The 26,035-nt window shown below is 30.7% G+C and overlaps 1 protein-coding gene across 1 annotated transcript in view; it reads right to left on the bottom strand.

Moving 5' to 3' along the window:
* LOC142339691 (sugar phosphate exchanger 3-like) overlaps positions 1–26,035 on the bottom strand; it is a 45,805-nt gene that overhangs the window by 12,696 nt on the left and 7,074 nt on the right. The window contains exons 2-3 of the mRNA XM_075389911.1: positions 24,977–25,118; positions 1,347–1,448 (exon numbers count right to left, since the gene is read on the bottom strand). Coding sequence (XP_075246026.1) covers positions 1,347–1,448; positions 24,977–25,118 — 244 coding nt within the window. The remainder of the gene's footprint in view (positions 1–1,346; positions 1,449–24,976; positions 25,119–26,035) is intronic.

Raw genomic sequence — 26,035 nt, 5'->3', positions numbered from 1 at the left:
TTATTTGATTTCTGTCTTTTTTGAATTTGCGATGTTGATCAGATTCAATTTGATAATTGACAAATCTTCGAAGAAGACCGAAAGAGATTTTTGGATCATTTTTTTTACCTTTTTAGTGAAAAATGAAAACTTGTTAAAAGTATGAGGTTGCTTTTGTTAGTTTTTAAAATTTGAAAAAAGCCCCGTTTAGAGGGCTCGTATTTTTTACGCCCCCAGGCTCACATTTTTTTACAAAGTAACGTACTGTATGACAACATATAATTTGAATCGGTGGGGGGGGGGGGGCGTAAAAACACTGGGGGGGTCAGAATAGATCCAAAATTTTAATCAAGTTTCGACTCATTAGGTAACAAAAATTCTATGAAATCAATAGGAGTTAACTTTATTAACGTTGATAAGGTTTGTTTTTATCTCACTCAATTAGAGGAAGACCTGTAAAATAACTTCACAATATTCATTTTTTTATTGGCATTGAAAACTTGGTCATCTAGATTGTTGCACTTTTATATTGTTTCTCACGTGATGATTTGTATTCTTCGCAATTTGAACTGATGAAATAGTGCTGATCATTGAAAACTGATTGAAGAGACACCAAATATTACAAACGTCTGCCAGATCGTTTCCGTTTGTTCCCCCCCCCAGTACGTAATGCTCCCCCCAGTTACAGAGCACGTGTTATTACATAGTAAATCATTATGTAAAAATATTGCACGTGCGTCTGGGGGTTGCAAATAATATGCACCCACTAAGCTGGGGTGCACAAAACATCCGGAAAAGATCCCATCTACTAATACTGAAAATAATCTACTTTCAAAAAAGTGCTTTTGAATTCTAAAGATTTTAAATGATTAACTATACATAAATATAGTCCGCATTAGCATTCTTATATATTCTCATGTCAATTTGCACGATTTTTTCTTTGCGAAATGTTGAGGATCTTTTCCGTTTGTGTCCATCCCAGCTTAGTAGATTATTTTCAGTATTGGTAGACGGGATCTTTTCCGTTTGGTTTGTGTACCCCAGCTTCGTGGGTGCATATTATTAGCACCCACAGACGCACGTGCCATATTTTTACATAAAGATTTACTATGTAATGGCATGTGTTATGTAACAGGGGAAGCATAAGGTACTGGTGAAGGGGGGCACAAACGGAAAAGATCCAATGATCCGATGAAAAAAGACCGTTTATACTTGGATTTTATGTCGGCATTTTTTCTCCTAATTTTTTTTCTTCAAGAAATACCATGGTATCAAAACCATGAAATCAAAACGAATATGACCAGAATTGTTATGAAAACTTAATCTGATTTAAAAACTAGGAATAAATGTACTCAACATTTACTCACAGCAGAAGAAAGTGCATAGGATGGCAGAGATGAAAATTCCGAAGGAAAGGAGAAGAGACTTGAACTGCATCTGGTCAACCACGAGACCCAATATCACACCACCTCAAACAGAAAATAAACAATTTACAAAACAAAATTTGTCCATGAGAAGCTGTTGTAATGTCAATGAGAGTTGATTAAATGTTAACTTAAGGGTTAGTAGTGTGTGTTTCTCCGTTTGACTCCACGACGCAAAGACGCATCGGCCGTAAAGCTGGAGTGAGAATTCTCTCGTTAGCTCTAGCGCTCGCTCGCCACATAGTGACTCACCGTTCGTGCTTCGCACTCACTCTCGCGCTATAACTCACTCATCAATTCCCCTCACCATCATTCCAACCTCACCGTCCTCACATCATGAAGTCAAACGGAGAAACACACACTACTTGTCTCGCCGGCGGGCCAGCTACGCATATTGTAAAAATTAGAAATATTATTGATTAAATATATTCATATGCTGATAAAAATAGATTTATAATGGAATAAATATGTTCACATAATGATAAAAAATAGTTCGAATGCCTGTATATCCACACTTTGGCAAGCATATATTCACACTCTGTCGACATTTTGAATACAATTATATACACACTAAAATTATTTCAAACTTAGTAGCTTTTTTAATCAAATGTTCTCACACACAGTTATTATTGTAGAATAACTCGTTCTATCAAATTAAATCCTTCTTTGCTCTTCTTTGAGAATCCAATAAATTCTCCATCTTGATTGAAATTTACTTTCCAACCGGGATTTGTGTGCAGCAATATTTCAACAGGATGATCATAATTTTCGTCTATTTCTACCTGCTTTGAATATCCCTTATACACAGGGTTATATTCATACGTTCCTTCTATATTTATATATTTAAGAAAATCTTGATTGACTTTTATAATGTCGTTTGTGTTGTTCATTTATTAGCAAACAATTTATTCAAATAACTTTTTGTATTCTTAAAATATTTAACATTAAATCCATTTATTACTAAACAAATTATTCAATTCTATCTTTGATGCTTAGATGAGATGTGCGTATTACTTCACTCATAAAAGTATTATCTAATTTTAATCTATTTGATGCATGTATTATTGAATGCGCATTACGATTAACTGCTGCTAATATAACTTCTTTATCATCTTTCAAAGTAATACTTGCCCACTGAAGAACATCTGAACCCAATACACTTGTAACAGCTTCTATTACTAATTCTTTATCATTTTGTAATTCAGGTGTGGCTATCCGAAGAAAGCTGCCATTTAATTGTACTAATTTCATCATAAAATCTTTATCATTAAGCATTATTTCATTTGCATAATATATTATATTTGGGTCTGCTTCGATAGCTTTCAATAGAATTTGTTTTTCGTTGTCCATTTATTAGGGAACAAATTATTCAAATAACTTTTTCATATTATTTAATTCTTCAATCATATTGCAAATAGAGTCAGAATTTAATTTATTTTTTAAAAGAAAGTCATCTCTAAAATTTACATTATTATAATAACACGCAGTTTCATAGATTAAATGATTTATCAAAATTTTATTAGATAATATAATACTAGGAGTAGTTTTCACAGCTGCTAGAATGACTCTCTCATCTTGTTGTAGTCTGCTACTAGCATATTCTATAAGCATTCCACTATGTTCAATCGCTTTCATCACAACTTCTTTGTCATCTTTCAATTCTTCACTTGCAAATTCGAACCATGCACAATTTCTATCAATTAGCTTTAATATTAAATCTTTATCAAAAATTATATCTACTTCATCATCGTTCTCAAGCATATTTAAATAATATTTAATTATTGTTTCTTCTTTTGAATATGTAAAATTAATTCTCTCATATGGATCTTCAATTTCATCACAATATTCATTCAAACACTTTTCAGATATTTCACACACATTAACAAAATCAATAAATTCTCGATTTATAGGTGAAGTACAATTCGAATTAATCCACTCAACTAAGCATTTCTCTTCATACATATAACCATCACTACACATAACAGGATTTCTGATCCCGATAGAATTAATAGGACACTTCGTTATCATTTATATATAAACAATTATTTGAATTAAATACAGTTGGGAATAAAATTGTAGCGATTAAATTTGAAATCGATAACACCACTTACAACACAGATATTAAATACATAGCCAATCTAAAATTATAAAATTCATTATCAGTTTGAATCATCATTTATAATTAAATAAATTCTGATGTAATTCAAGAAATATCTCTGCTTTAACAAATTGAAGGTGATATTCTAATTCGTTAAATTTATTACTTTTTCTAAGGTTCTCTTCTTTTAATAGTGGTTGAGTATTTTTCCAGTTAAATGCCTCTAATAATTCATTCTCGTTACTAACATCGAATGATGAAATTGGTTTTACATGATCGATATGAATATTAGTCCAATTCATTTCTGCACTCATTTGATACTCAATCCAAAATTTGTAAGTTTCTAAATCAATTCCTAAAATTTCTTTTGCCTTAAATCCTTTTGACTTATTTTTGAGAGCTTTATTAATTCGATTTCTCATATTACTTTTTAATCTAACTTTTGTATTGGATTGACGTCTTTTTCGAAAATAGAATTCATCAAAATTTTTCACAAGGTTACATTTAGAACAAATTTGTGATTGTTCTTCATTCATATTTAAATAACATTATTTTATTCAATTATATTTTTTTAAAGTAAAAGATGCATCGGACTCTTTATCCAAAATCACCTGTACGAGTAGTAATATCAGGTCCATCAGGCTGTGGAAAAACCTGTTTACTAATAAAATTGATAACTGAAATAATTGATGATTACACTGAAATATATATCTATTCACCATCAATACATCAAGAAACATATACAAAATTGATAGAATGCTTCGAACAAAAGATACCACCAATATCAATTTCTAAAATATTAAAAAACAAAAAAACTATTGAAGATTGTCTTAGTGATGAACTCTCTAACATTGAAATATTTGTTCATGAAAATATTCATGAGTTAAAATTTCCACAAGATTACCAAGGTGAATCAACTGTTATTATTTTAGACGACCTCAATGAAAATGAAATGAAAGATGAACGAGTACAAGCATTATTTAAAAGATCACGACATAATAATATTTCTGTTTTCATTATTAGTCAAGATTATTATGAACTACCAAAAAGAACAATAAGAGCTAACAGTAATGTTTTTCATTTATTCAAACCAAATAATATTAGAGATGTTCAAAATCTATTTCAAGTTAAAGCTAGTATGGATATGATTATTGATGAATTTAAACTCTTATGCAATATCTGTTGGCAAACTAAATTTCAACCATTGACAATTGATATGTCGAAAGATAAAGAAGTAGGAAAATATAAATTAGGTTTAGATTCTATTTTTGTTCCTAAATCTGACCCATTTTGACTTGATAAATGAGTGTATATTCAAATGTAACTGAAGAAGACTTACTCTCACTAGAAAAATTAGCTGAACAACAGAAAAATGAAAAAGCAAGAAAAATTAAGAAGAGGATATTCAAACAAACATATGATCAAAAATTATCAGAAATATTCGAACCCATAACTAAAAAAATTGATAAAGTAGTTGAAGCAACAAAAGAATTAGAATTACCAAATGTTGTGAACAATTTTATGTTAGAATCTCCACCTGGTGTAACAATGAGTCGTGAACTATTCGCAACAGTAGGTAAAATGGTCAATGCCAGAAACGAATTTAAATTAGATCAGAAAAAAGGAGGACGATATATGTTCAATGGCGTTAATGTGGACCCTATGGGTGGAAATAACGTAAAAATCGGAGAAAATATATATGAAATAACACCATCAATTCAAAAAGCTCTAACTGAAACAAGCTATAATTTTACTAAAATGAGTGATGATGATATTCTCACCTTCAGTAAAATTCTGAATGATATAAATTATAATCCAAATGAAGATAATTCATCTACAAGACAAAAATATATAAAAAACCAACTTAAATCACGAGTTCAAAATATTTTAAAAACTCCAATAGCAGCTATAGCAAGTGGGGCATCAGATGAATATGAATCTTTAGAATCAGATTTAGAAGGCAATGGAACAAAGACAATAGTAGTGCCATCAGATACCGATGAGATATGGACTAGATTACAAGTTCTATTAGGATTAAAATTAGCAGGTCACACTGATACTTTAATAGAAGCTTCACAATTGCTTGATGCTTTATTAAAAAGAGGTGAAATTGAGACAGAACAACAATATCGAAATGCTATTGATAAGTTCAAATAACAATATTGATTATGAATATATAAATGGAATTATCCAATAAAACACTAGATCAAATAGCTTTCAATACTAGAGCAAAAATTGAAGAGCATATGCTAATTGTGATGGACGAATCAACTTATGAGTTTATTTTAAACGAACCACTTCAAACTAATAACAAACAATTCAAAATAGCAATTACATTTCTAACTGGTTACAATGGTATTTTCAATATTACAGATGCAAACAACAAATTTTATTATGTTACTCCAGAAAAAATGATTGTTGATATTGTTATTCCAAACGGTGCCTATGAGTTGGAAGCAATAGATTTAGAAATCAAACGATTAATGGTCTTAAACGGCGACTCTGATGGTGAAACATTTCCATTTACAATTAAACCAAATTTCACAACACAGGGATCTATAATTGAAATTGAAGATGGATGGGAAATAGATCTTACCTATGCTGGAACAATTAGAAATATTTTAGGATTCGATGCAGGGGTAGTTAATGGAAACTATAATTTTTCTGATCATCCTGTTGATATAATATCTTTTGATAATGTTTTTGTTGAATGTGACATTGCTCAAGGTATGATTATTAATGGAAAAAGAACTCGTTTAATTCATAATTTTACTATGGATGTGAATCCAGGTTATAAATATATTGAAAAATTTAGAGGTGGAATAATGTGGTTTATGATGGAAAGCAAAGATTTTATATCTGCAATCAATTTCAAATTACGAAACGAAAATGGAAACCTTGTTTCTTTTAATGGCCAATCTGTCACTTTTAGATTATCAATTAAGGAATTATAAAACATCAATTTTGGTTTTTAAATTTAATAATTTTTCAATACAATCAGTTAGTTAATTTTATCATTATTGTTTTTTAAATTTAATGAAAACTCAATTTCATTAATATAAGCAATATTAATTTTTGTTAAGTAAATGCCAAAAACTTTAATAAAAAGACCCAACTTAAATACTTCAAAAAAAAAGTGTTTAAGAAAAACCTAAAATCATATATAACAAAGATAAATTAAAAGAATTCAAGGAAAAATTACTCTCTGGTTCAGGATTTCTTAAAATTCACTAATCGATTTTCAGAAAGTAAATGAGCATCGAAGATTTTCAACTAATTGACGAAACAACTATCGACACATCAATAGTTAAAAGAGACTACACAAAAATATATCATCAACATAGAGCAAACCTTAACGATTCTAATCAAAATGTTGAATTCATTTGGGGTGAAAATAATAACTATCATCAAGTTGGAAATAGTTATCTTCAGTATGATATAACAGTTAGGAGACACGATAATGCCCCTTTTACAGACGCTTCTGTGATTAGATTAGTTAACAATGCATTTGCTTATTGTATTAAAGAAGCTACTCTTTCGTTTACAGGCGGTTCAGAGATAGAACAAAATAAATATGTAGGACCGATTTCAACAATAATGAGAGTTCTAACTAATAAAGATGGAGATTTGATGTCATATTTTGATAATATTAACGAAACTCAAGCAGGTATAAATAATTCATCGTTAAAACAAATACTGATCGATAATCATACAGTTGCAGCTAATAAAGGTAAAATAGTTGGCCAGTTACCACTAGAACACATTTTTGGTTTCTGTAAAACATTCAAAAAAATTACAAAAGGTTTAGGATTCCAACTAACTTTAAAAACACCTGACTTACAAAATATACTCTACACAACTATTCTAGATGATATTGATGTAACCATAAATAGTCTACATTTGTTTGTTCCAACTTTAATTCCAGATGCAGCAACTCAAGCTATGTTCAATAATTCTATAAAAGATAATTTCAAAATATCATTTGATTCTTGGACAAGTTTAAGAAATATAGTTGATACTGATTTAGAACACCAAGTTGATATAGGTTCAGCACAAAATATAAACAGTCCTAAATATTTAATTGCAGCTCATCAAACAATTGCTAGAGCAGGAGGTGGGAAAACTCAAAACAATGCTATTTTCGACAGCCTAAACGTTAGAAAATACTATGTTGAAATCGATGGTATTAGATATCCCAAAGATGCTGTTGATACTGAATATGGAGTTTATAACTATTTTGATCAACATAGAGATATTGAATCATTTTTCAAAGAATATGTTGGAGAACCACTATTGAAACCCTTTATAAGCTACCCAGATGTGAAAACTAAATATCCATTTCAAGTTATTGATTTAAGACATCAAGTCGACCACATTAATCCAAAAAAGATACAACTATTCGAAGAGTATAGAGCAGATCCTGCAAATGCGAGACTGTTTATGGTACTAATTAGACATAGAGAATTAGTGATGATTTCGGATGGAAATAAAATTGTGAGTGCTAATATTATATAACTATATAAATGATATTAACACTAAATCAGTACATATTGAGTAAACCCTGCTATAGATGTCATAGATGATGCAAATATCTATCATAAGTTATTCTAGTATAAATAATGATTCTAACACTAGAACGGTTTATGAAATCCTATGGGCTAAAAAATCAAACAATGAAAACTTCAGAATTATTAGAGAAACTGTATAAAATTAAAATAAGTGGTGTAGAAATCTATCCAAGAGACTCAATAATTAATTCAACAAAAGGTATTTGTAATATTGATAATGGGTCACAAGGTGGAACTCACTGGGTGGCTTTTGAAGGTAGTAGCTATTTTGATTCATTCGGAGGCCCACCAGATCAATGGTTGATAAAGCAGTTACCAAAACCAATAATATATCACAACTACATCATTCAAGACATCTATAGTAAAATGTGTGGTACCTACTGTCTATATTTTCTCTACTTACTGGAAAATAATGTAAACTATGAAGATGCTGTATTGAATATTTTCTTTAGTTAAATAATGCCTATGAATGTGTTTGGTAGTACATCTTCGACTGGCTTAACGAATATAGATACAACACTATTTGTACAGAAACCCTATTTGAGAACTAATTATATTGAATCTGATATGGAAGAAGATATTGATATGAAACAGAAATTCAAAATTACAAACTTAGTGGATCCCACAAATGATTTTGAAGCTGCTAACAAAGCATATGTTGATAAAAATATTAATGAAAGTACATTACTAAGAATTCAAATATATGAACCACTAACAAATGATTATGTATCCCTAAAAAATACAGTGTCAGATAAGGTAGTTGAATTAGCTACTACAATTTATGTCAAAGACGATATCTCAATTAAAAATTATAATAAAACAAATGATACAATAGATTCAATTGATATTGCTAATCATGATTTTACTCCGGAAATAGTAACCCTACCAACAAAACAACACATGGATGAAAAAATTGATGAAAGATCACTACTACGAATTCCGTATTATGAAAATTTTCAAAACGATTATATTCATCTTGTAAATGACTTAACTGGACAAGATGTTGCTTTTGCAACCACTGAATATGTTGATTCTAAGTTAAACAGAACTAGGAGATCAATAAATGAACATCCAGATATACTGCGTAAAGATTTGGAACACACATTTGGAAGTAAATTTGTATATAATAATTTTTATGAAATTTATTCAACTGGTAGAACTAACGCTAGTAGTGAGATTTCTCCAGATCACAGTTTTCTTGGAATACCATATACTATTTCCACAGTTACAGGACCAAATGCAAAAGTAGCACAAATTCATATTTCTAAACTCAATGTGAATATTGGCTCTCAATACACACTACGATTTTTAATTAGATCACAATCAATGAAAAATATTAAATTTGGATTCTCAAATCAATTTTCAGAACATGTGTTGAGTTATGATTTCGAGCTTATTGAATTAACAGCAACACATACTAACCCTAATGACTTCAATGTGTTTATTGATTTGGCTTCTTTTTCAGTGGGTGAGACAATAGAAATAGCTGCATTATATATTGAAGCATTAAACACTTCAGATCAAATAAATGAAAATATAGATTTAAAATTTCAACATAAAGTTATAAATAGTGATGATCCAACAGGTGAATATGATCTAGTTACTAAGCGATATATAGACTCACATAGTAATATTGTTTATAATAACAAAATAAACAACTTTAACAACAACAGATTAACAAATATTGCAAACCCAGTTAACACTAATGATGCTGCTACGAAAAACTATATCGATAATGATAACACAATTGTTAGAAATAACAAAAATAACAATTTCAATAATAATATAATTAGTAATATTGGAAACCCAGTTAATACTAATGATGCTGCAAATAAGAATTACATAGATAACCATAATAATATAGTATATAATAACAAAGAAAATATTTTCAATAACAACAAAATTACAGATATTGGAAATCCAGTAAATGCAAATGATGCTGTCAATAAAGCATATATCGATAGTGATACAACAATTGTTAGAAACAATCAAGTTAACAATTTCAATAATAACAGAATTATGAATATTGGAAATCCAGTTGATGATAAGGATGCTGTTACTAAAAGTTATATTGATAGTGATTCAACAATTGTTAGAAACAATCAAGTTAACAATTTCAATAATAACAGAATTATGATTATTGGAAATCCAGTTGATGATAAGGATGCTGTTACTAAAAGTTATATTGATGATAATGTAAAAGCAGCTATCTCAACACATCCATACGTATTAAAATATCAATTAGAGAAAATCTTTGCATCACCACATATTTTTGATAAATTTTATAGGTTAAAATATAATGAATTTCCCTTCAATGGTGGTAATAATACAACAAGTTACACTGTTAATGATTTATCATTCTTAGGTGATAAATACGAACGATATAAGTGCACAGGTGGTAATAGTTATACAATGCATATTCCAAAAAATAATCTACCAGAACTAATACAAAACAAAACTTATAAGATGACATTTATTATGCGTGCTGTTAATAGCAGTATTGGTAAAAGAGTTGGCCTTGGTATTTGGAAAGAAACTGGCCAATCACAAAAATTTTCTATATTGAAAGAATCTTGGTCGTTTACAAAAAGTGAAGAAGTTGTTAATAATGCAAATAGTTTCAATTTTTTCTTGAGATTAAATGGACAAAGTGCTAATCTCACTGCAAACGAAGAGGTAGATGTTGCTGCTTTATATATTAAAGAAATTGGTACAATCAATAATTTCAACGACATGAGAATAACCAATGTAAAAGATCCAGTTGATGATAGTGATGCTGCAACAAAACAATATGTAGATAATCGCAATCGAGTTATCGAAATTAAATCAAAAACTATTATGCTATCTAGTGGAAGAATAATTCGTGCAGGCTTAAGTGGTTCATTTAGTACTACTATGACTCAAAATATTATAATTAATGGATCAAGCGTAACAAGTTTTACCAAACCTTCAAATGAAGATAGATCTATAACAGTATTTCAAAATCCTATTGAATTATCAAGTGGTGATGAATTAACTTTCCATTCTATTAAAAGCGTTGATCTTTTTGCAATTTGGGTTGAAGTTGACCTGTAATTTGCTTAGATAAATGGATAACTACTATGTAATTTTCAGAAATGGTAAAATGATTGATTTTCAATTGGTTAAAAACGGAGTTTTAAATGCAAATGAAAATGATACTGTTATTGAATTTAAATTCGAGCCAAATCTAACAAAATTATCTCTTGATGAAAATAACAATATTGTTCAAACAAATATTATATCGAATGATAAGAGGATATTACAACTAGTAATGAAATGTTTGCTAACCAATAATATATTCAAATATGCTAATAAAGTTAACACTGGAGAACTAGATTATGACAAATTTATAAAACATATAGAAAAAAGTTTGGATTTTAAACTATTAAATGAAAACATATAACTTGAATGAACCCTATAAAGACTTAAATAAAGATATTGAAGCAGATCTCATCACACTTAGGAATAAAAATGAAGTACAAGACTTCAAATATAATTATTTGAAAATGAATTATGAAGGGGTGCTTAAAAATTTAATTGCTTATGAGGAAAAAAACAAAAAGAAATTTAATGCACTAAGGACAAAGAAAGGTGTTTCAATTACTGCATCAATAATTGCAGAAATTTTGGGGGTGACTTCAGGTATAACTATGACTGCAACTGGCGTTGCTTCAATTGCTGGCATGACGATTATTCGAGTTACTAATGCATTATTTATGAAATCAATAATATTTATTAATGAATATATTGCACTTATGAGGGAAAGATATGCTAGATTGAGAACATTTACCAATTCATTAAAAATTCAGTATGAAAATCTTTTGAAGAAATCTATGATTGATGGAGTTATTGATGAGAAAGAAGCTACAAATTCATATAAAGAAATTGTATGAACATTATTTGAATAATAAAAAGAAAATTATGAGAGAAACTAAAATTAGTGTTGAAGATATTTTTGGTGATATGATTGAAAATGTTATTAGTAATGAACAACTACAGAAATTGAGAAGTTTTTTAGCGAGTGTGAAATAGATGTCTCAATTAGAAAGTCATTATTCAAAAAAGAGATTGATATTAGATTGAAACCAATACAGTCAAATAGTGAAATTGTACCAAGTGCCCCCGAGTTACCATTATATGACGAAATTATTTGAAATTTTAGTTGCTAATTAAAAAACGATGGAAAAACAGTGTACAAAATGCAAAGTTGTGAAATCGTGCATAGATTTTTATAAAAGTGATAAAAATAATGATGGTTTAGATTTTCGATGTAAGAGTTGCAATAATAAGGAAACAAAGAAATGGGTCTATAATAATAGAGAACAATACAAAGAATATCAGAGGCAATATCAAAAAGAAAGAAAAGCAAACGATATTAACTTTAGATTAGCAATTAATTTACGAGCTAGACTTCGAAAAGCATTATTACGACAAATAACATCAAAAAATGACACAACAGAAGCGTTATTGGGAATTTCATATTCGGAATTTAAAGAATATATTGAATATCTTATGACTCCCGACATGAATTGGCTCAACATTCAACTCGATCATGTCAGACCACTATCTTCATTCGACTTAAAAGATTACGAACAACTTAAAGAAGCTACTCACTACACAAATATTCAACCGTTGTTAGCAAAAGATAATCTTTCGAAAGGAGATAGATTTCACGAACATGATATATGGTCACAATCAGAAAATCTCTATAATTATGAAACTTTCAAATTCTATTTTCAACTATTAAATGAATAATTTAAGTTTTTGTGTTGCATGTCGAGCAAAAACCAATTCAATTAATGAGTCAACAACTGAAAAAATCAATCCAAGAACTAAAAGAACTATACAAATAATAAAAGGGCAATGTGTTATCTGCAACAGAAATAAATCAATGATTTTAACTAAATAAATGACACGAGGTACAGATTTTCAAAATCGTGGAAAATGTAAAAAAGGTCAATGTAGTACCTTATCAGGGTCAGCTTGGACTGATCTAAACGCAAATGGAACAATTCTAAAACTTCACGACATGTGTCCAAATCAAAATTGCAAATGTCAAAAGCAGATAACATTCACTCCTAAACAATTTGAATTAGAAGGTGGTAGTTTAAAAAGTTTTATGAAAAAAGTATTTAAGGGTTGTAAAACTGCTTGGAATCGCTTCTTAAAGCCTGCTGTTAACGCTGCTGCACCTGTTATTGGTATGGCTGTCGCAGCAAAATCGAAAAATCCAAAAGCTGGACAAGCTACTACTCAGATCTTAAAATCAATTTCAGGTGGTAAAACTTTAACTTTAACTGATAATTATAGTGGTTCAGGAGTCCGTTTGAGAGTTATGTAAATTAATTTGAAAAAAATTGATATATGAATCAACTTTTTCGAAAAATTAAATGAAGAAGGACCCAACCAAAATATTCCTTGATGAAATTTATGATAAACCAGCTAAAAAGATTTATCCTACAAATAAAACTATTGTTAAAAGTATAGATGATACTTGGAGTTTAGATCTTCTTGATCTTATCGATTATAATGTGAAAAATAATAGAGGTTATCGCTATGTTTTAGTTTGTGTTGACAACTTTTCAAAGTATGGATGGACAATTCCACTGAAAAATAAATATGCAACCACGATTAAAGAAGCATTTGAACAAATAATAACAAATTCAAAAAGAAAACCAAACTTAATTGAAACTGATGATGGAAAAGAATTCGCTAACAAAATCTTCGAAACTTACTTAAAATCTCAAAACATTAAAAGATATTCTAGATATACATCGAAAGGAGCAGTTTTTGCAGAGAGATTTAACAGAACTATAAGGAATCTTTTGAAGAAACCAGTATTTGAAAATGGTGATGCTAACTGGATTGATATTATTGACCCAATAATCAAAAAATATAATAACACAGTTCACAGTTCAACAAAAATGACACCAATTCAAGCTTCTAAAGTTACTAATCAAAAGAAAGTATTAAATAACTTGCAAGATAAGCTGAAAAAACAAAAACCGAAATTTAAATTAGGAGACTTAGTTAGAACTGCTGACATTGATAAAACTTTCTCTAAAGGTGATACTACAAATTGGAGTAATAAGCTATATATGATAACAGAAGTAATTCATGAGACTATACCGACTTACCATATTGATTTTTTGCCTGAAAGATATAATCAATCAATATTGAAGAAGTCAAATTTAACACTAGGTGAAAATGATCAAGTTATGTGAAATCTAAAAATAATTTGAATAAATTTATCTATACTAAATGAAATACATAAACGGAAAATTTTATAGAGAACTTGAAAATGAAAAATATATAATTCATGATGGTAAAATTATGTTTGAAACAAAAATGCCAAAATCATTGAAAACTAGATATGAAGTTATATTCAATACTAAAATAACAAAAACACAATCAGTAGTAGAATTAGACGATGGGACGCTTAAACTACTCGACTCGAAAACACGGAATCAAAAAAACTTACCGAAGACGTCCTAAGCGAAGATGCTATAATTATGAAATATGCTACTATGTGTGTAAGCTGCAACCGAAGATTTTTTATCGAATTTCCATATGAATATAGATGTTTAATTTGTAACGCTAAAGCAATAAAACCAAAACGAAAACTAACAAAATTACAAAGAAAAAGACGAGCTAATTTCAGTAATAGATTTAAATATGCAGAGTAGAAAATATCAGTTATTTGTATGGATGTTATGCAGCTCTATCGTGAGTCAAATCCAAAATTAATAGCAGCAATTTTATTATTACTGAAGAAATCGAAATTAAATTTTAATGATGTTATATTTGAAAAATATTGTAATATGCTCTATTATTTAGGCTCTAGTGTGGTTTTAGATGCAAAAGGCGTGTGGGTGTTTGGATATGAAGCATTAAGGCTCGTTAAATGGTTACAATCAGATAACTATTATGATAACATTAATTATTTTGATTTAATTTACACTATAATGAACAAAGACAAAAACATAATAATAACTATAGAAGTTTTTGAGAGTATAAATGAGCTTACCAAGTGACTCCGAAACAATATATAGTGATAGTGAAATAAGTAGTGATGAATCTATACACGATTCTGATATAAATTTTATTGATGATTCAAGTAGTGATGAATCTAGTGATGAAGATTTTCAAGATAATAAATGTACTATTTTCAAGTCTACAGTAATAATTCGCTAATATATTACTCGAATAAGTTTGACAGTTCTGTTGAGTTAGTAAATAACTCTAATTTTGATTTTGATTATGTAGATAAATTCGGCTACCAAGTATACTTATTCAAAGATTCAAAACTATTAAATATTTTATTTTGAAAAAGTTATTTGAATAAACTGTTTCCTAATAAATGGAGACGCGAAAATGTGATATCTGTAATGTTGAAGTTCAAAGAGCTTCATATGCAAAACACTTACGGAGTAAAATGCATGAAGATAATCAAAGAATAATTCCTTCTAAATTCTTCAAAGAGAGTGAAGTGAAGCCTAAAACTGTTGTTAGAAAAAAAGTACCAACTTTGAAAGAACTATCAATGAAAAAATTATTAACTATACAAAAGCCTAGTGAAATTGATTCTCAGTTAGCTCAGAAAATGATTAATCCTTATTATTTTTCTCAAAGATTAAATTTAGCCTACAAAATCGAACTAGATTCTCATAACATAAACCATCTCAATAGTAAAATTACAGTTCGAAGCAAATATGATCTAAGAATTGAAAATAGAGATATCAATAATATTTTTAAAGAAATGGCATTAATCTATGCAAGATTGATAGGACAATATAAATTTAAATATCAGGTTGTATTTTCAACTCTATTTGAGAAAATGAATGAATTTGGTTACATTGAAAATAAAACTGAAATGTACATTAGTTTGAAATTAAATCACGTACTAACTTTAAGTGATTTGGATAACTTAACTATCAATTCTCAAGTTGAATCACAAATCGAAAATAAACAAATGAAAGAATCTGGTTGGGTATTCGACAAATTAGTTTCAATGACTATCTATTTTTATAATACTAATGAATTAAATGGGTCTTCATATGTAAAATTACCTTTGAAAACTCAAGCATTATGAAATATACAGAATAAAGATAAACTTTGCTTTTTATGGAGTATACTAGCTCACTTACACCCCTGTAAGAATGGACATCCTGAGAGAACTTCTAGTTATGTAGAATATTTCAATGAATTAAATATTGATGGATTCGATTTTACAAATGGATTCAAAACTTCAGATGTTAAGAGATTTACATCATAAATTAGTACCTATTGAGCTTTCAAAAAATGAACATGAAACCACAATTGACTTATTAATTTATAAAAATCACTATGTTCTAATAAATTAGTACCTATTGAGCTTTCAAAAAATGAACATGAAACCACAATTGACTTATTAATTTATAAAAATCACTATGTTCTAATTAAGAAATTGCACACATTTATAGGTAATTCAAAATGTAAATTTATTTGTAGAAGATGCTTGAGTTGCTTTGAACATGAGCATGTGTTGATGAAACATAAAGATAGGTGCGAACAACAAGATTTCACTGCAATTAAACTCCCACTCGATAAACAATTAAATTGGAAAAAGCATTATCAAAAAATAACTCTATCTTTTAGGATATATGCAGATTTTGAGTGTAATAACTCACCTGTAGAGTCGAATGTGGGACTTCACACTACTAATATATATAAACAGAATCCAGTTTGTAATGGTTACTACATCGTAAGTGACTTACACTCAGTATTACAAAGTGGTTATGTGTCAAATTTTGGTCCTAATAATGTAGATTGGTTTGTAGATGAAATTATAAAATTAGAAAACAAAATGAATTTCTATTTTAAAAATACTAATGTTGAACTGAATATGCTTCCTGAAGATGAATATAATTTTGAAAACAGTGACAAATGTTGGTTTTGTGAGTTACCTTTTAACGAAAAGTAAGTTAGAGATCATTGTCATTTGACTGGCAAATATCGAGGAGCAGCACATGAAAGTTGTAACATCAATGTTAAGAAACAACAAAGCAATTTTATTCCAGTAATGTTTCATAATTTTAGAAAATATGATTGCCATCTGTTTTCTAAAACTTTATTGAGTAAGTCAAAATCACAGAAATTAAAAGTAATCCCAAAAACAAATGAAGAATATATTTCAGTTAATTTTGGTTGTATAAGGTTCATAGATAGTTATAGATTTTTACAATCATCACTTGACTCATTAGTAAAGTCCCTATATGAAGATAATTTGCAATTACTCAAAAAAGAATTTCCTGAAGATATAGATCTCCTTAACAAAAAATTGGCATATCCCTATGAACATTTCAAATCATTTGAAGATTATGAAGTTCCATTTGATAGCTTATCAAGGGAGAGTTACTATAGTAAGCTTACAAATGGATATCCAAATGATGAAGAAACTGAACGCACAAATAAAATAATCGATGTGTTTGGAGTCAAAAATGGTAAAGAATTGACTGAACTATATTTGAAAACTGATGTAATTTTGTTAGCAGATGTTTTTGAAAAGTTTATTAAGGTAACTGTAAAAGAATTTGGTATAAATCCACTATACAGCGTGAGTTTACCTGGTTATACTTGGCAATGTGGGTTGAAATATACTAATGTTAAATTAGATACCTTACAGGATAAAGATATGATATTATTGCTTGAAAACAATATTAGAGGTGGAATAAGTAGTGTTATGGGTGATAGATATGTGAAATCTGATGATCACAAGAAAATATTATATATTGATGCTAATAATTTATATGGATATGCAATGTCTCAATCATTACCTTATAAAGATTTAAAATTTGATTCTATTGATATTGAAACTATACTTTCAACTCCTGATGATTCTGAAATTGGTTATTTTGTAGAAGTTGATTTGAAATACCCAGATGAAATTAAAGATAAAACAAAGAACTTCCCATTTTGTCCAGAGAATAAATTTTCACCTATTGATAATTTTACAGATTATATGGATCTCAATAAACCTGAAAGTTATGTTAAATGTAAGAAACTAATTTGTGATTGGACTGATAAGCAAAAATATCTTGTACACTACCGATTGCTCAAATTTTATGTGAAACATGGTATGGAAATTACGAAAGTTCACGAAGTTATATCATTTAAGCACTCCTGCTGGTTGGAAAAATATATTGATTATAATACCCAAAAACGAAATAAGACTAATGATGATTTTGAAAAAGACTTCTATAAATTATTGAATAATGCATTTTATGGCAAAACTATGGAAAATGTTAGGAATAGAATCAGAGTTGAATTTCTAAAGAATAATGAAAATGAAAAAATTTTGAAATGGCAATCTAAATTATCATTCAATGGCATCCATAAGACTTATGCTCTAGAGGGTGCTGTGGGGGGGTATAGTTCATTCACTTTCAAACAAACAGAAGTTCTGATGGATAAACCTATTTATTTAGGATTTGCAGTACTAGATTTGAGTAAATTGCTAATGTATGAAACTTATTATGAAAAACTACAACCATATTTTGGTTTAGAAAATATTCAAAATCACTATACCGACTGTGATAGTATGGTATTAAGTATTAGGACTGATGATATTATTAGTGATTTGAAAAATCTAGAAGACATATTTGATTTTAGCAATTTGAATCCCAATAATGAATAAATTAGCAACAAAAAAAAGTACTTGGTAAATTTAAAATTGAAACACCTGAAAGTATTTGGATAGATGAAATTATAGCTTTGAGAAGTAAAGCATATGCATTCAAATGTAATAACAAATCAACTAATAAATTAAAAGGAATTACTAGAGCACAAGCAAAAAATATTAAATTTGAAGAGTATTATAACTGTTTATTTGGAAAAGAATATCAAATTACTTGTGATAACTATTTAATAAGATCTATTAATCATGATATGTATCTTCAGAAAGTTGAGAAAAAATCATTAAGTGCATTTGATGAAAAACGTAAATATTTTAATGCAATTGAAAGTTTACCTTGGAATTAATGAAAGTATTATTGATGTTATTTCCTAACTCTACAAATCCTCAGCTTTCCAATGATATATTACAAACCATATTTTTTAAACTTTCCTAAAAAATTTTCCATGTTTTCCTAGATTTTCCCAAATTTTTCCCTAACAATTTTTCCATAATTTTTCATAATTTTGTCTGGGATTTTGTGTACGTTATTTTAACCTTTGTTTGAAATCAATCGGGTAAATATTCATGGAGAAAGTACCCAAAAACTGCGCACATTTTGATGTTTTTTATACGTCTTTTTCTGAGAAATAGTAAACAACACACCTAAAACCAAACTTTTGAAATACTGGATGGATTTGGATTATCGACATTTCGTTTTACTCGTATGAATGCGTGAGTTATAATGGTGAAAACCAGAGTTTCCAATTCGCAGTAGTTGTGGAGATAATTTTTGGAAATTTTGTGTTCATTTAAGCGATAATTAGCATAATTAAAATCACTCAAGCGTATATGTTTTCGTAAACAGAGCAATTAAAAAGAAACTGATTTCGTTTTAATTGCTTTAAGCTTTTTGAGTTATTGAAGTTTTTTTTCAAGAGACCAGTTAAAAAGAAACTGGTTCAAGAGACCAGTTAAAAAGAAACTGGTTTCGTTTTAATTGCTCTACGCTTACTTTTGAAAAAATTTGTGTTTGCCAAAGTGCGGATACACAGGCATTCGAACTATTTTTTATCATTATGTGAACATATTTATTCAATTATAAAACTATATTTCAACATTATGTGAACATATTCATTCAATTATGATTCTATGCGTAGCTGGCCCGCCGGCGAGGCAAGTGGTGTGTGTTTCTTCGCTTTGACTTCATGAGGTGAGGACGCTGAGGTTGGAAAGATGGTGTGGGGAATTGATGAGTGAAATGAGGAATTCGATGAGGAGCGTTAGCGACGAATCGATTGCCGAGTTGAACGAAGATATTCTCACTCCAGCTGTACGGCCGGTGCGTCCTTGCGTCGTGGAGTCAAATGGAGAAACACACACTACTAGGGTTGCCCTACCGAAGTTATTCAAGTACTCGTCTCGGAGTTTGATAACTTATCGATGCCGCCAGGTCAGGGTCTTCAGACCGAAGTGATCTCTGATCAAACACCTGCGCTCGAATTACATGGTCTGGAAAAGTCTTTGAGCGCACTTTAGTCACGACAATTGTCTAGAAATTGTCTGATCAAAAGTCACGAGACGGTTTGATCAGGGGAGTTTCGAGCGCAATTGGGTCTGATCCTATTTTAAATTTTTTTACTTAGTGATATTGGCTCCGCCAAGAGGCAACAATGCAGCACCGTTATGATAATAAACAAGGGCTCGAGCGTGTTTGCCTTTCCCCTGGTTATTTCGAATAATCAATGCATTATAATTTATGTACAACCAGAAGTGAAAAAAATATATACACAGTAAGAATAGTTTGAGTAAGAACTTGAGAAGTTCTTGTTACGACTGGATGATCTATCTAACTGTAGTAAAAGATTTCCTCAGCCTCCGATGCCCTCAGCCATTTCAAGTACCATGGAGGACTTCTGCTGGTTGAACTTGACGTATACAAATGCTAATGTATCGCTTTCTTGGCTAGCCTCGTGGAAATTGTGTGAAAGGAGTGTGACAACTTCTTTAGGTATATATGATAAAAAAATAAAATTGAATGGAAAAAATTTTGAAAGTTCGATGGACGTGGGTGGGACTCGAACCAACTCGTTTTGATGTTCTGTTTCTTCTGGGTGATAGTTCACTGCAATAGGTTGTCTTATGTAGCTGCAGGTCTTTGGTTTCAAAGCTTCGTTCTTAAAATGTTCAAGTCGTCGCGAATTTAATTTGGAAATCGACAAACTAATTTGAACAGTTTCGCATCGAAGCGCCCAGTTCTGATGTTAAGTTAGTGGACCGCGCAAGGTGTCATGTACGATGGTAAAGAAATTCAGCCTCCATTAAAATAATTTAACTGTCTGCTTGATTCAATTATAATTGAGGCTCTGATCGGTGACATTGTTTTCAAATAATCCTGCTTTTATGTTGAAAAAAAATTGACGAGAAAAAAAGAAACGGTTAAGATGAATAGAGGCAGAAAAATAACAAAGAAAAGCGTTTTTTCTGACTTGAAGAAACCATAAAACAAAAATTACAAAATAGGGATGCTGATAAAAAAAGTGCTACGCTAACCTAAACCATAAAACAACTGAAACCAAACCAAGCGCAGCACAATACTGAATGCTTTTGCTTGTGTTTTGATTTGACACACGTTTTCTCTTTAAATCAGTGGAGTGTTGAGGAAAATTGTAGAATAATCATAAATAAAGTAGAAATGAGAAGCGTCGAAATAAGGTGCAACTGTTGATCAATAATTACGCATAAAAAAATATTGGTGACAGCTGTGATCCTTTTTGACCCGAATTGACCAGGCGAGCGGTTGGCTGAACAAATGAAAACAAATGAATAGGACGGACAAAGGATGACAAAGATTGAGTTGCATTTGGCCCCGAAATGACTAGGCGAGCGGCTGGCCGAACACTCTTAGCACGTCTGACTATTCTATTGCTTTTCATAATTTTAATATAGCGAAAAAATAAGGAAAGTTGGAGTCGAAGAGTTTTGACTCAAACCGCGGTCGAACAAAAAGAAATTCGTTTTTTTTGTTTATACTTACATGATTTGTTGACCACTGCGCCACTTTCCTCCTCTTCGAGAAATTCGAAATTTGTTGCAGTTTATTGCATTGATGAAACGCCTCAAGAAAATAAATATCAAGTTGCTGGAGTTGAACTCAAACCATAGTTGTGTGTACTTTATGAAAATTTTATTATCTTTGTGTTCATCGTAACTGTGCCATTCAAGAACTACTTATGGTTATCCGATGGCCAGTATCTTGTTTGTAATATTTGTCTCTGTTTTTCACTTTGTTGTTGCTCTTGGTTGTTCCCTGTTTCCTTAGTTTTCCTCTTTGTGTTCTCAGTTTTTGTTGGTCTTCTGTCGTTAAGCCCATTTCTGTTGTTTGAAGGACAATGATCTTTGACATTGAATTTCCTAAATTGAACTGGGATAGATCATTCTTTTGTTTAGTTGATCACTTTCGTAAGCAGTCATCTTAGCCACTAGTCTATTGTATATGCGGTTAGAAGATTTAGTAATGGAAATGGTCAAGAGTGCTTTTGCAAGAGTTGAGCTGGCGCTGTTGTTTCTTATATATCAGCTCTTATACAGACTGTATGTTGTGTTTGATTGCCCTTTGAGCATACCCGATACCCAGTTTAATTTGCATTTCCCTGACTGAGCTCAAGTGTTCCTCTTCGTGGAATTTTTGAATCTGGTACCATCTTTGTTTTCAAAGGCAAATTCTTAGGGCTCGGTTTTGAGTGTTTTGTATTTTTTGATAAGGGCATGTCAATGATCCAGCCAGCAAGCATTTAACTACAGAAATAAAGGTCTGATCCAGAATTTGTAAACCAAAATTGGACTTTATTCGTTAATGTATATGTTCATCCCATTTGAGGTGTGGAGTGAAAATGATAACCAAGAATTTTATTGATTGTATCTTCTGAATGGGTGTTCCGTTTATGTTGAGTGCAGGAGAAGTTTCCGTCTTCGAGGGGTTTTTAAAGATCAAGTAGCGAGTTTTATTCGGTTTATTTTTGATTTTCAGTGAGTCGCACCAACCCAACCAAATAGACAAATCAGTGATGGTTGAAGATGATTTTGAAATAATTTGGAAGGTGGTGACCCGTAATAGAGGGCAAAATCGTCAGCGAACTGTGTGATCTGGGCTTTTATCTGAGGCAAACGACTGACGTATTTGAGAAAGAGAATAGGAGCAATTACGCTCCTTTGAGGTACTCCAGCTGTCGGGCTGAAGCCATCACTGACAGTGAAATTTATCTCTACGAACACGTTCCTTTGCGATAAAAATTAATATATCCATCTTATGATTGACCTATCTAACCCAATCGAATTTATTTTGTGAACAAGTCGTAGGCGGTAGGCGCCATACAGCACTGAATAAAAGAAGGTGATTGAGAACTCATAAATAGAAGATTTTCCAAGTTCATCTATTGAGTCATGCAACAATGGCAAACTAAATATAATATTTTTTTACAAAATTTATTTCATTGGTAGTAGTCTTAGAACTAGCTTTTCTTAGTTGATCACCTTGCTGAAAAAACAATGTTTGAATTAAATATATTATACAAAATTATTTTGAGATTTGTTCAAGTTAAAATTTATTCTGTGATCAGATTATATCCAGCGCACTTCTTGAGTCTCGTCAGAGGTGAGTTCGGGCGCATTTGAGTCCGATCAGAGGTCATTCAAAGTTTATTACTAATTTCTGACAAGAGGTGGACTTGGGGGCGCACTAGTCTCTCAGAGTTGGTTTGGGGAGCACACTCGTCTGATTACTAGTGACTCTCAAGCGCACGGTTGTCTGACCAGAACAGGCTTTCAAGCGCACGTCCATAGCCTACGGAGTTTTGCGAGCATGATAGTCTGAACAAAGGTCACATCAGTCAGATTGGGTCTGAACATAGGCAACGTTTGTATTAGACGGTCTGATTAGAAACGATTTTGGCTCTTGACGTCTACTTGGGCAGACACGTTGGTCCTTTATTACTTTGGCTGAAGATTGGCGTTCCTTTAACACTTTAGCTGAGCTTGAAATCTATGCATGGCAAAAAACAGTTCACGTAGTTTTTCTAGTGCTTGGGAACTAGAAACATGTAGTATGTCTGTTTTAAACTACTGCTTTTCGATTTATTGATTTATAAATAGATTGAAACGAGGCGGGTCAGAGCATCCAAAACTATTATCAAGAGAAGTACTCTAACCTGCTTAGTTTACAAATTTGTGTTAGGGATGTGTTGTTTATATGTTAGAATATAATTCTGGGAAGCCTCAATGCATTAAATCTCAACAACGAGGGCGCTTGCGCTCGAAGTTGAACTGCGAATGCCAAGGATTTCCCGAAACGATCTTCCAACTTATTTAAAACCCTATTGCTCAGTTAATTGAGGCATATTAAGATAAAATTTTACAAAAATTGAGTAAACAGTGATACAGTTTTTTTGTGGTCGTGGATTTTTGAGACAAAACTTGGAACCAGCAATCTTGTACATTCAAAATACTGTTTTCTTTTTTTATTATTTTTGGACACAGTTTATTTCTGTTTTTTTCTTCTACAATTGTACTTGTTATATTGTAATGTGTGTCCTTTTTTCGTGTCTGTTCTACTGTATGTTTCAGTTCATTTAGTTGTCTTTTGTTATAACCCAATTTGTATGGCTTTTCGTACCTTCGTCAAAATTAATTTAACTGAGGAGAGATCAAGAAAAAAAGTCGAGAGAGCAGAAAAAGAAAAAAAAGCAAATATGCAAATCGTGTCTCCTTGCTTTAGATTATAATAGTTCTCATTTTTTTGGTTTAATTGTCGAAGTTAAATTGGTTTCTGCATTCAAGTCTTGCATTCAAGATCAAACAAAAAGACTTTTTTCTCCTAGGTTTCTTCTTGGAATATTCATGAATGGCGGATGTATACACTACGTAAATTAAAAAAATTATAAGAACTTGCTTGCTCTTGTAAGATTCAGTCGAAACCTTTTGAGATCCTACAAAATAACGATTTGGAGTTGAACAGGGTTCATAGTGGAGAATGAGTTTCATAAAAATATTGGGGGACAGTTTTTTTGCTCAAATTTTTTAAAATGTTTGGGTCTTTCCCATTAAAGTCCCCCAGCTGAGTGGTCAGATATCCTATAGCCCCCATCATGGTAACTATACCATACTGGGAGGCTGTAATTTCATGGAGGGCTGTAATATGAAAGACCCAAATGTTTTTTTAATTGTGTCTGTTTGAAACCTATGATGGATCCGAGGTCAAAGAACGCCGAGTATCTGATGCCAGTGATGTTGCTGGTGTCATAGACCTGGGTGATATAGTATGGCAACCACAAACACAGCGAGTATATGACCACTTTCAGCCCAGAATACGAGACAGTGAACTGAAACATACAGTAAAACAGACACGTACAATTTTTGGAACGCCTAAAAAATCAGAAGTGTCAGTATTTAAAACGCAAGAAGTTTCAAGTACATAGCCAACGACTTCTATGAAACTTCGGCAACTTTAAACTTGCAAGCTAAGTTCTTTAAGCGAGGTTAAAACACTCACCTGCACATTTTAAAATGCCGACATAATGCAGCCCAGTTATACCCAAATTTTCACGGGCAAACTTGCCCGATCTGTGTATGTCCTGTTCGTTTTTCCTATGTTAATACACTGAAAATGCAGCAGTATTGCAAAAAAAAGATACTTTAGCAAAAACAGGCAAAATTGAAGGGAATTGCACAACCCGCGCTCGCAAAAGTGTCCAAATTTTTGAATCACGAATCTGCTCGCTTTATGTACCTCTTTTGCGCACGCAACGTAACTGGATTTCGCACTGAATGTACCTAAATTTCGAACTGAATGTATCTATAATCTGCCCTAAAGCCTAACTAAATGCGCGTTTTTGAGCAGTAATTGGTTTAGAGCTTTAATAAGTGATAGCAATTAAGTGAATAAAAGTGGTTTACAGGTTAAAAATATACAATATCGTACAAACTTCGTAGTCTTTTAGGCTTATATTTGTACTCAAGCATCATCGTTTCGAGATAATTTTATGAAAATTTGACAAATAAAATAATTTCTGTAAAATTCCACAGTTTCAATTCAGAAATATGGAAAATGAAATTACCATCAACTGATATTCTTGATTGTCGCCTCAACATTTTTTCGTTTTTTTTCAGACTTTTATTTGAATTCCAGCGTCAATTTTTGATATAATTTATGAAATTTGACAACTAAATTAATTTCTGAAATATCTCTCAATTTCAATTTATGATAAAAGATAAAGAAATCACCATCAACTGAAGTTTT

This window comes from Convolutriloba macropyga, chromosome 5 (assembly GCF_964194025.1).
Source record: "Convolutriloba macropyga chromosome 5, txConMacr16.3, whole genome shotgun sequence".
Taxonomy (NCBI): domain Eukaryota; kingdom Metazoa; phylum Xenacoelomorpha; order Acoela; family Convolutidae; genus Convolutriloba; species Convolutriloba macropyga.
Note: the sequence above shows the minus strand (reverse complement) of the source record. Positions and strands in the feature narration are given on the sequence as shown.